We start from the raw sequence: 13400 nt of genomic DNA on the forward strand, positions 1-13400 counted from the left end.
CCCAGCTGGGGATGGCCTCTCAACGAGGAAGGGGTGCCCGTTGAACCCTGACCCCCCTGATGGCCCGCATACTCGCGGTGGCCTATCCGGATGGGCGCTTGAGGGCATCACAGCAGCCACAAGGGGGTGAGCACAGTTTCCCAAAATACTACTTGCGTGTGGTGGGGTGGGGTCCGGATGGGGGATGTGGGCCTGTGGGTGCCCCGAGGCCAGGCCGGACATTCCAGGGTAGGTCCCATGTTGGACAGGGGCTGAAGAACACCACCTCCTACCAAGCTAGTAGGCATCCACTACTGGGCAGTGGTCTGTGGGTGCAAGGTATACTGCTATTGTGGTTAGGTATTCCTGTTCATGGCCTGGTGACTAGCATTGTAACTGGTAGTGCATTGCCTGGTGCGTAGGGCTGTTCCCTGTGTGTGTGTGTGTCGTGTACGCCAACGGTGGTGTTGGATCAGCCATTGACCAAGTGTCTCTTCCCCCCACTTTTTGTTTTGTCACCCTGTCCTTATGTGCATTAGCATCATCTGGCGGAGGAGCAGAGGCACCGGCGACAGAGGGAGCTGCATCCCAGAGGGCCCATAAGGCCGAATCCACCGACGGTGGGGGCACCAGTCTGCTTGAACCTGTTTAGGCTGCAAATCTCTCAGTACAGACATCAGAAACATTTTCCTTGTGTTATGCTTTGAGGAAACTGAGCATCATATGTATTCCATGAAAATAAGAAGCAAAAGGATTCAGTTCATGAGTCAATCATTAATTGGGCTACTAAACCATTCTTTGAGGACATCTCATGAAATATTCCCAACAGACAGAAGTTTCTGGACTCACATTGAAAGAGTACGCATGTCTATAAGATCAGCACAAACTTACCCATTTTTTTCAAAACCCTTTATAAAGGTTTGTAACTCAAGAGCTTTACCTTTGTAAGAACAGTTCATACTTCCGACGATAGGCAAATCCAGCTCGCCTCACACGCAAATGCTCCATAAGTCCTAGATACTTCACTTGGTGCTGAACAAGAACGTCATCAAATTTACCTAGAATCAGTTATCAAGCATACAAAGTAATTGACAACAAGTCATCAGTTGAAGCGAAGCATTTAGTCACAGTTCTTGACTTTACTGTTGAGCCAATCCGCAGGCAGGAAAAACAACTAGAATGTTTAGACTCCCCAAGTACCAAATGATATATACAATCACTTACTTTGCAAATAAGCACAACAATGTACAGTGTTTGAGAATGTGATAGGAGATTACTTTCACTTGTCATTTCCAACTAAGGACCTTATTTACAGTTTGGCCTGTAGAAGACTCTGGGCCTGATTTAGATTTCGGAAGACTGGTTATTTGAATATCCCGTCCTCCGATATATACATCCCTTGGGAAATAATGGGATTTATATTTAGGCGGATGGGATATCTGTAACCGTTGTGATTGAGTAACCCATCCACCAAAATCCAAATCAGACCTCCTGTCAAAAATGTAGGGAATGACTGGTCTACTGTATTACAAATACTGGATATAGCCTATGCCACTTGTAATACAGTGTACTGTCACATTCTCTCTGGGTATCCCACCCAACAAACTCTAAATAAGGACCCAAAATTGCATTGACTGGTCTGAGTCACAAAATATCTATCACTTTCCTACAAATGGATTAATGTGAGCAATGTCAAAAGCAACGTTGTTCATTGTTACAGCAATAAAAATAAACTTACTGCTACATTATATATATAGATATAGATATATCTCACTGCTCATTTCAAACCATTTTGACATTATAAGGCATCCCAGAAAGAAGGGTATATTGACTGTTTGTCCCTCCCACCCAGCAGAAGCAAATGTGCTGCATGTGTCTAAATTCCAATAGCATGTCTTGTCTATAATATAATTGCCATCACCATTTTACATTATAACTGGGATTTTCACTACACAATCTATCATAATAACCAATAGACTATTTTTTTAAAGTTAGCTCTGGTCAAGAGTGCAACAGTTAGGTAGGGGTAGCAACTGCATCTACACCCAAAGACCTACTTCTGACTTCAACTGGGTGCTGAATATTTACAAAACTTATTATCATCTTTATTATTTCTACCTACTGTGAATTTGCTATCCATGTCTTTACACCAACATGCTGCAAACTGAAGATTCCAATAAAAAGTTATAGAAAAAGCATGCCTGTTGCATGCTATCACTCACTTGAATATCACTGGGGTCCAAGAACATGGGTTTTCACTTTTGCAAGCTCTATAGTGTGGTCAAATGATGCCACAGAGTAAACCGAACAGCTATCAGAATGGTTATATAACAGTGTGAGTGAAGCTGAATATCCCTGCTTATTTGTCTTCAGAATGGACACTAATCTTCGGACATACAAATGAGGCGCATCTGTTGACTCACAGCGGAAAGCCTATCAGACTGGACCTGTTCCCCTACCATCCACCTGGATGAAAGTAGCCAGTTTACCTCGAAATTTCAAACGCAAGCCCACTATTGGGACATTCACAAAAGCATTTTTGAGTGGGGAAATAGTACTTCATAAGTGCTACTATATGTAATCAAAAATGCTTTTCACAAATCTGCAGTCAAAGATCTCCACCTGCACCTGTCTTATGCCTTATGTGCAGACATCTCCACCATGAGCGTTCCAGGCATGGCTGTACATGTTTCTGTAGTAAATGTGGGAGGGACAGGAAAAGTTGTTTGAAAACGGAGAGTATTTGTTACTAAGAGGTTTAGGAAGGGGCATGCAAATACTAAAACATACTCATAAAAGAGTAAGGCAATTGTTACTTACAACTTAGTTACAACTGCATCTGCTTCAGTAGTACTACTGAAAAATAGGCTCAAATCTCCTCCAGCCTTGGAGTAAGTAAACCACCACACATAGCCAATCAATTGTACTGCAGCACATTCTTACAGTAATCAATGGAGGCATGAGGAAAATATGAAAGTAAATTGAAAAATATTTTTGTATATTTAAAAATATTTTTCATACAATGACATATGTTTTACTTTATTCAAAGATAATGAAAATAAAACATTAATTTTAGCTTCAAGTCATGTAAAACATATATTCCAACAAGGTCTCAAACACAAACATACTTTTGCTTCTGCAAGGGAGAAGGGAATGAACAGTCAGTACTCTGCCACACTCATAAACAGTTGATACTCTAGACAGCATTCATACACCCAGCCTGCCAACATAAAGAAGCTGTGGTCAACTCAACATGGGAGCAAATCTAATCCCAAGTTAGTCATAGAAGTAACCAACTTCAGATGTCCATCTGCTAGCATCCTGTTAACGCTTAATGTCCTTCCTTCAAATATCATTTAGGCTTTAACCTATTAATATCCTGTATAATTACTATCAAACAGAGCATAAGTTTATTACAGATGGGTGAAAAAATATACAGGTGAATTACTGAAGGCATCACTATGAATGAATAAACAATTATAAAAAACATAAATACAGTATATTGATGTTTTAAGTTCAAAGAATAGTAGTAGTGATGTTCACAAAAGACAATTTGCATTGCATACAAATACAGTATTACCTGTAACTAAAGTTCTCCGGTCTTGATATGTTTCATAGATTCATACTTGAAGCATTCCCTGTTGGAAAGCTAGGAGTACTACAGCCGAGATCTTCAAACTTTTTGATGCCGAGACATCCCTGTCAAAATATTTTAGGCGTAAGGACCACCACCTGACAAATATCTAGAACGTGATACTCCTCATCATCGTATTGGCAAACCACAGGTTTGTGGGTTACTCCTGGTTATGTTACTTAGCTGCTGTTGTTGGCTTCAGTCATGTTTGGAGGATGCTGGAGGGCCTTGAGAGTCTGATCTCGAATAGCCATGTGATAGTGCTTCCCGAGCCAGTGGTATCTGTACTCTGCCATCATGCACCATAGGGATTAATTAATGTGTGCACCTGTGACACACTGCTTTCTCTCTCTCTGCTGCCTGGGAGTGAGAGCTGGCCTACGTTCAGGGGTGGAGTCATATGCTGAGCCAAGCACTGTCTGGGCGAAGAGCAGGTGTGGCAGCAGGTAGCACAGTACTTTAGGACAGTGCATGTCTGCACGACTTGAAGGTGGAGTGGGCTTCAAATTAAAAAACACATATACAAGGTTCAAATTAGCCCAAAATTAAGGTTGCACATTGTCAATGAGGCACCAAACTGGAGGCACAGGCAGCAGTGCGAAAAAGAAACCTAATTGCTGCTTGCCGCCCGGGCTGAGTGAGTCTCACTGCTGTAGCCAGCGCAGCTGAGCCCTCAGGCCAGCACGACTAGTGCCAGCTATATTGTGAGGTGTGAACTGTACTCACTGAGGCGCCAGTGCAATGTGCAGTGCAGTGCTTCAATTCTTGTTAACCTCCCAGCATCCGCACAGAAATGGGCAGCCAGGCCAACCAGCTGTCAAAGTGCATTAGAAAAAGTATGTGGAATGTAATGCTGCATGCAACAGGGGTGGTCTCAGTGAGTGTGGGGGCAGGGTCAAAGGTGTGGCTAAAAACAAAATATTATGTAAGTTTTTTTAGGGCTCTTACCTTCAGGTAGCTACATATAAAATAACATGCAGCTTTAAAGAAAAATAAATTTAAAAAGTTGTTACTCATTGGGAAATGCATGATAGTACATTATGAAACCTCTATTAGTTAATGCACTGCAGTGGTCTGTGTGTAACCAGAGAGCCACAGAAATAAATCATGGGTGGTGCAGTGGAAAATAGTGCCTTGTGTATTTTTTGTGTTACACTGTCACAACCTGTGACAGAAAGCACTGTGAATATGTAAGTCATTATTTAAATTTTGCATTACCCGCAGTATAAAATGGACTGCTACAAGATGCCTTAAAAGTTTTACGATAAAATGGTGCTTCCAAAATATAGATTTTAGCAATACCCAGACTGTAGGCAATGCAATTTTTTAACTGCCTATTCACCACCTCCTCAGGAGTAGTAAGCGCTATGTAAATACTATTACAATTAAAAGCACTCACTTCACATCTCAGTTGATAACTGCACTACCACTCAAAAATAATAAATATTTGTTATGACAACAATTCGATCAATTAAAACCAGTACCTTTACATTTGCAGATTAACTTGTAGGGCACATTTGCATTTCTTTCAGGCAGCAGCAGGCACTCTGGCAGGAAGGTGTATATCTGTCTGCCAGGCATCGGTTTCACAGCACAGGACACTGCCTGAATGACACTTCAGCTGAAGCATTTAAACTATCAGAATTAACTGTTTGGGGTGGTTGTCTTTTTTCTGAAAAGAAGGGGATTGGTTTTTCATGAATCCTTTTTGTGTTGACAAAAAGGCAGGGGAATGCATGACCCCCTTCCCATGACTCCACACCCCCCTTGGGTGCCATGCCCCACAGATTGAAGACATCTGTTCGTAGCAAAGCCAATAGATTTAATTAGAGGATAACTTAAACAATACAAATCTAGTAGCACAATCACCTTGTTATTAAAAACTCAAACTTCATCAAGTGAGGTGACAGTGCACTCCCCACAGAGGCTACCATGTGTCAGATTTCTGAACAACAGTGTCAAAGGACATAGATAAAAGCTTCTGATCTGAGAGGATGGAAAGTTGGTTGTGCATCTATGAAAGATACTAACACTGGAGAAGTGTAGGCACAAGTAAATCTTTGTCTCAAGCAGTAGCTCTTTCATATTTTAGCATGCCTAAATCAGAATTGGAAACAGTATTCAGTTCATAATCACATTAGATACATAGCAGTCTATGACCTCAATAAATGGATTATAGATAAGCAAGAAGGGGCTCACTTTAATAGAAGAGATGACTTAAAATTGTTGTACAAAGGATGGTTCTCTTAACAGTCTGCATTCAAGCTGTACAATGTTGTAAAATTATGGAAGCTTTTCCAAGTTGCAGCTCTACAGATGTCTGAGAGAGGAGTTTCAGGAAGACCAGCCTTAGAATGGTCAGAAGAGGCCAGGCCATTGGCTTTTATCATCTGCTGCCATCTGAGAAGTCAGCTGTCTCTATAACTTAGAGAATTTGCAACACATTTTATTATCCTTGGGCTTATGCATGTGGGTTGTCTATAAACAGCCTTATCTCTCCACAGGAGCCATGCGCTTCACAAAGGTCTTTCTTCAGTGGCTCAGCCATATAATCACATAAGTCCTTCAATGCCTTCCACTGAAACAACACTCTAGAGGCACAGGTTCACTTAATTCTTAATAGTTTAAAAGTTAAATAGTTAGAAAATTCAATAAAAGATAGATATCAGAGCAGAGCTCTGAGAGGAACTTCTTTCCATACAACGTGTGGTAGAAATCTGAAGTATGATGGGCTCTGGGGTAGCGGACATCAGTGCAACCTCAGTTTATTTGTTGATTATGTTTCAATGCTACTAAAGGTGTATTATTTAAAGCTGTTTTCTAATATAATTTCTTGGTACTGATATAGAACTATCCTCAGGGGACTCCCAGCTTCACAGTCAGAAATTATTCACGTATGTCAATCTATAAAAGATACCATGCTGCAAAATTACAGTTAAGTAATTGGGCTAGTGGTTTACCTCAGAAGTCAGGGGATTACTTTCACTAGCGAAAACGTGAGTTTTTAGAATTAGTCTAAATTCTCTAGTGGAGATGGTAGCTTGTATATGTTTTAGAAGTAAGATCCAGAGTAGGGGATCAAGTAGTTGGAACTGTAGGACAATGAAGAGAAATGGTCAACCATGGAGTATTAGCAGGGACATCACTTGATGCCAGTTGAGAGAGACAGTTGGGAGCTGATAATTGAGCCATAAATGGCTTTGTGATCAGAGTGAGACTTTTTTATTGCGCGTTGTGCTTAGCCTTTAACCAATGAGAGGCCTATTTACAAACTTCATCTTAAACTACATAAAGTAGTGGTACTGTAGTACTACTCTCACACTACAAAATGCTATTCACAAACTTACATGTGGAGACCACCAATTCTCTTATCTTTTCTATGTGAAGATCTCAGTCGACGTGGCAGAGATTTCCACACTTGTAAGTGTGCTGTCTAGGTGTATATGTGTGAGTTAGTGGGGGGTGGTAGCAAATGGGTAACAATTATATAACAAGGGGTTTATGGAAAACATACTAATATAAACATAAACCCACAAAGAATAACACCATTACTATTTGCAAACTAGACTTTTCAAATTACTACAGCTTTAAAGGTTGTAAATCACAGGTAAATGCACTCCAGCTCAGCTTCAGAGTAAGTCTAGCACCACACACGATACCTCGCAGGTACTGCAACACAGTTCCACAGTAAATAATGGAGACTGAGGCCCTAATTACGACTCTGGTGGGTCGCGGTCGGACAGCCGCCAATGTGGCAGTCTGGCCTCCACATTATGACGGTGGCAAATGCTCCACCGTTGGGCTGCCAGCACTGCCACATTTTTGCTGGCCGGCGGCCTGGTGGTGCCAGCGGTCTCAATCCACCATTGCAGCGCTGCAAGCAGATCTGCCCTGGGGAATACGACCCCCTCTCTCCATCGGCATTTACATGGCAGTGCACTGCCATGTAAATGCTGGCAGAGACAGGGTGCAGGGGTCCCCGCGGGGGCCCCTACACTGCCCATGCACTTGGCATGGGGGGGCGCAAGGGCCCCCAAGGCCAGCCCCACCATGCTTTTCACTGTCTGCGCAACATTGCCTCCAGCTCAATTATGAGGCAGCGTCAATGTTGTGGGCTGTTTTCCGCTGGGCCAGCAGACAGAATCTCTGTTTCTGCCCGCTGACCCAGCAGGAAACTCGTAATAGAGGTTGCGGGAAGGCCACTGCACTGGTGGTGACCTGACTGTGGGACTTCGGCTTGCGGGCTTTTCCGTCCGCTGAAGTAAAAATGAGGGCCTGAATCTTAACACCCAATAGGAAATGTTGTTAAAATATTTGAATTATTTTGACTTTTTATTTATAAAAAAATAAAATCATTAAATTATATTTAACATTTTTATTAAACATTTAAAATGAATTGTAATGAATTAAGCACATTAAACAATTTTATTAAATGTTCTAAATAATAATTACCGAGATGCTAGCAAATGTAACAGTTTTTAATTAAAAAAAAATGTTAATGGAATACAAATGTTATCTTACTTCCTTAAATATTTAATAAACATTCATTTTAAAGAGTTAATGATAGTTTTGTTTTAATTTAATATTTTTAGGTTAAATAATTATCTTAAATGAGTTTTCAATTATATTTTACATTTCAATTTGTTTAAAATATTTTTAATTAATAAACATTATTAATGTTCCTAATAACTTCCTATATGAGGATCCCCACCACAGTGGTGGACATCACCACCAACCTGTGAAAATTTACAAGTGGTAATTTTACATTTGTAAATTCAGTCTTTGGTGTTTGACCCCGTGAACTGAGAGGTTAGAGACATGTAATTCTACTTTTAGATGGAAATCTGCACTCAGAAATGGTGATTAGCAAAAAAATGTAAACTTACACTTAGGTCTGGTTGTAAGCAGGTGAGTAAATATAGATTAAAATATATATATATATATATATATATATATATATATATATATATATATATATATATATATATATATATATATATATATATATATATATTTACCTTTGTAAATAGTTCCAGAGGCATGGTGTCTTTATCTATAGGTATGAGATCTTCTGGGCAGGTTGATGAGTATGCTTGTGGCAAAGTTGATGATTTTATCACAAGGGGTGAAATAATAATTAGGCTATTAAAATAATATAATTTACTGTGAACTAATGTGCTTTGAAGATTTAAATATAAGTCATAGGGACATGCGTATATTGGTCTTTAGATGGAAATGGGTGGCTATTATTGTAGAAGTGTAAAATGACTCAAAAGTCCAATTAAGTTCATTCTTTTCTGGTGGTAGGAAGGGGAATAGGAAGTTGGGGTGAGACTATGATTAGATATTAGATATGTGGGCAGGGTAGTAAGCTCTGTATTTGTAGATTTTAGCAGGAGGAACAGAGCCATATAAAGCCGGATGACTGTTAGACAAGTGGAGGTTCTGAACAAGAAACAAGGTAAGGAAGTTTGGAGGAGAACAAAATATGAACTACATGTAGATGATAGGCTGAAGAACGTATACAGCATTTGACTGAATGATAAATCTCTTACCAGGCTGTTTGGCAGAATTTGGCTTGATACACCGGATGTAGGCAGGCTCCTTTGCCATCAAGATTTCTATTAGACTAGCGAGGCTGTGCTTGAACTGAGTAGTAACCTGTATAAGGAAATTACGAAACTTTATTTAATCCAGCTTAAAATAATACGTAAGTTATTTTGAAGAATTCAATTTTCCCCCATATTCCTTTAATGAGATAAAGACATTTCACCCTATGTATTAGGTTTCAGAGGAGAACTAAAGCACTCCGACATGGTGGTTACAGTTGTTCTGAAAAAGTGCCTAAGTCTACTGCCTCCATTGGTGGAGAATACTTCAGCAGAAATCTGGCAATAACTGTCTCCCTTGACAGGTTTTTCACCAGTATACATATCAGTGCTCAAATAAATGATCCACCTAGCAAGCTGGGGTTAGGGAGGAGGAGATACCGTCATGTTGATGAAACCACACTTACTTTTGGTGATGAACTATGACCCTCTGCATGGTAGCCTTTCAAACAAGATGCAAAGTTAAATCTGAGTATTGTTCACATACAGGGGACAGGGAGTTTGTGAGCATCCACTATCTGTGCTCAGTTGGGGCACGTAGCAGGGACGTAAACTGTTGCTGGAGCATTTTACACTTAGGTAAATGCTTTAATGAAGTTGACAATCTTCTCACCTATCTGGAGGTGAGAAATAGTTGGAATTCACAAACCTTCACAACATATTTAAGTTACAGTATGACCAATGTGGCCACACAAGGAAAACCATGTTATAAATAAAGCTTCAGAGTTTAATTACAAAATAATGCACAATTGAATGTAAACGATTCTCAGAAATAAACTATAGAGATACAAGACCACCTTGGGGTGTCCAAGTCTTTGAGAGAAACAAAACTTAATTAACATTAGACGTACTAATCACCCAGTGAAAACAACACAAAATAACAATAACAACATTTGATGGTCACTGGATACACGTGACCAGCTCTCCTCAACTTGAAACATGTTAAATGCATCAAAGTTAGTTACAAATAAAGAAAATCCCAATGTGGATAATGTCACTAACAGACATATGCTGGGCAATCAAATTTAAGGACAAAAAGTAAAAATCAAAAATAGGACAAAAAGAATTTGGAAAAGAATTACATCTGGGCCACATGGAGACTTACTAAGAGTGATAAAAAGTAAGTTAAAATAGAAAGCGCCAGCTTTAAGAAGCTCTGTCAAGAGTCTTCTGACAGGGTCATAACAATCCTAAATCTAATCTTTCAGCATTGGAGGATGGTTGAAGAATAAAGGCTTTGAAATCTATGCCTACAAGACTCCATAGAAAAAGTCCATGCAGAAAATCTCCAGCAATAGTGCCTAAGGGCAAAAGGATTCAACAAACTCTTTGGTCAACAGCATAACAGAAAAATGACAAAGTGTTTGTGGGGTATTGGCAATGCTTGAAGGTTCAAGCAAGGCAAAAGTAGGGACTGCTCCTAAGCGGGGTCAGGGGAAGACTGCTCCAAGTTCTTTGGGGAGCAATAAGTTAAAGACCACAAAATGTTATGATCTGCTGAAAAATGAACAATTTAGGATTTAAAGATTCCATCATACAATCAGGGAACATCACACATTGGACATCTGCAATATTTGTAAAGATTCCCATTACCAACATGGGAAAGGGGTCCACCTTCTTCTCCTGTATGAAATTTGAAACATTTGTATTTAATCTGCCCATAGTTTCTCCATGTACCACATCGAAGGGCACTTTCCCGATCTCACAAGGCATAAAACAATAGGACATCTGATTTACAGACTAGCACTTCTGTGAGAATGTAATTTTGGAAGAAATAAACTAACACTTCATGTGAACAAAACCTGCAAGAAATGTCACATTAGCATGAGAAACGGAAGCTTCCCTAGATTTCTGCAAAGTTAAATGCCTAGCAAATCTCTATGGTTAAACTAAGCAAAACAGAATTAAAAGACACATTTTATTAAACAAAATTAAGTCATTTAAATCAAAATCATTAACTTTTCATCAATTATTCTTAATCAGGAAGCAAGCTACAATTCATTAAAAAGGGGAAAAATACCTTGTAAAACATGACCGTAAATATGACATGTGGCATTCACGGTTTGCTTTAAGAGATGCATTATCGTGTTAATGCAAGCTATTAATCAAAATGATAAGGAAACAGGAAATATAAAAAAAAAATTCTAAACTTATCATTTCAGGGCTACACCACATGACTTCAATACTGTAACCTACAGTAAATGCACATCAATATGGGTTTTCAGTGCATCACTTTACATTTAAACTGTTAGACATTAATACATTTAAATGAATATATTGTCCCATTTAGATCTATTTTGTGACAAAAGATAGCAGTCATATCTCTGCTGCATCACTGTTTTCCATTGAAGGAAGTTGTTCTACTCCTTATCCAAAATCACCTTAAACATGTGCAATAGTATGGCTATAGGACACACTGCTTACTGCAGTAATGTATAAAATGTGACAAATGTAAAGCTGAAGGTTGGCATCATGGTCTATGTGGTAGTAAAAGTGGGCTGGTAGCTAAGGTAGGGCTGTGTTCCTTGTTTTCTCATGAGGTTGCCCTGGGGAGCCAGCAGTATAATTCAAAAGGAGTTGGCACTGCCATTGGCTCAGACACTGGGCTGCCAAAGAATCATCATTGAATCAAATGTGAATGATCGGCTCCTGTCCATTAAAAAACACAAAGGAGAATCAGGTCTCAACAGCTGTGCTGGGATCTCTCTGACTTTTTCACACTATGATTTATCAGATTTTGAGCTTTTTCATTCCTAGCTTCCTCACTCCTAACACAGCTGTTCCTACCGTCAATCTGCTTTCTGGTTTATCCTTTATCTCCTCTATTAGACTCCTTATTTTGTTTTATTTCACCCTGGATAAAATGGATGGCACTACCTTCATAATCAAGTATATCTTGCCTGGCTCCCCACTTGATCCTTGTCCTGCCAGGATTACTAAAGTTATTACTGTTTTACTATGACTCTGTAACTAATCCCTCAAGACAGGGGTAGTTCTTGGAAAGTTAACCTTGTTATTAAGTTACTGAAGAAACCCTCACTCCAGCTACCTATAGACCATATTTTGTTGAGAGACATGTCTATGCTCTCCTTTCTAAATATATTGACCACTCTATTTCCCATCCCCATCAATCCGTTTGTGCTCTGGTATGAGCACAGATATGTTGCTTTCTACCTCTGCTGACCATATCAGGATGACTCTGTATTCTGAAGGTACCATGGTTTGATTCTCCTTCATTTGTTAGCAGAGTACAGTCTCCTATGACATTCTCCTTACCCAGCTTGCTGCAACTGGCCTCCAAGACGCTGTCTCTAGTTGGTTTGCTTCTTTTTTTGACACTGAGATGCAAGAGATTTCCTTTTCGGTAGGGCCATCAATTGTGGAGTTCCTCAGTGATCTTGACTCATCCCCATGGTCTTCAACCTGTATGTTACTACTCTGGCTGACCTGATTGCTGACTATGGCCTGCAGTTTTTTTCAAATCTCAAATTATCCTAAGGCTGCAAGGTGACTTTGCCTCCCTTCAGTTTCAATTTAAGCAGTCTCTGCCAGGTCGTTAAATGGGTGAATGGCAACTCTCTTTGTCTGAATATGAATAAAATCAAAATTCTTGTTTTTAGTAATTGCACTATCACGGCTTCTGACTGGTGGCCCGACTCTTTTGGTATCTGCCACATCCCAACTGACACTGCTTGCAATCTCAGAATTGGTCTCTCTGATGAAGCCCATATCAACAAGCTAACAACCATCTGTTTTTTGATGTTGAATATGATTAAGGATCTTGAAGGAGTTAAGATGCTCACTAACTCCTTCAAAGTCATTCTTGTCTATGCTTTGATCATATGTAGGCTTGACAAATGTAATGTTGTTAAAGTTAGGCTACCTGCATTTCTTATCAACAGACTTCAGCTCATCCGAAATTCCACCACCCATCTCAGGGTCGGTATTGATAGAAAGCCCAGAAAATCTGGCTTTTTAGTCAAGTTCTACTGGCTGCTTATCAAGAAATGTTCAACCTTCAAGGCTGTCTACTTCTGCCACAAGCCACATTATCATTTCAGTTTTTATGGCATAACATAGAACATAAAGGGTCAGATTATTTGTTTTTTTTAAAGAGGAGGAATGCATAACAATAGCATTGTTATTATTTTTAAAAGTTGTAATAGTTTTATTGGTGG

At 39.5% G+C, this 13400-nt stretch overlaps 1 protein-coding gene across 1 annotated transcript in view; it reads right to left on the bottom strand.

Moving 5' to 3' along the window:
* The window catches only part of MYO1H (myosin IH), a 570182-nt gene that overhangs the window by 240415 nt on the left and 316367 nt on the right, over nucleotides 1-13400 (bottom strand). Inside the window, exons 17-18 of the mRNA XM_069212716.1 lie at nucleotides 9169-9274; nucleotides 920-1037 (exon numbers count right to left, since the gene is read on the bottom strand). Of these exons, the coding sequence (XP_069068817.1) occupies nucleotides 920-1037; nucleotides 9169-9274 (224 nt within the window). The remainder of the gene's footprint in view (nucleotides 1-919; nucleotides 1038-9168; nucleotides 9275-13400) is intronic.

This window comes from Pleurodeles waltl, chromosome 11 (assembly GCF_031143425.1).
Source record: "Pleurodeles waltl isolate 20211129_DDA chromosome 11, aPleWal1.hap1.20221129, whole genome shotgun sequence".
Classification (NCBI taxonomy): Eukaryota; Metazoa; Chordata; class Amphibia; order Caudata; family Salamandridae; genus Pleurodeles; species Pleurodeles waltl.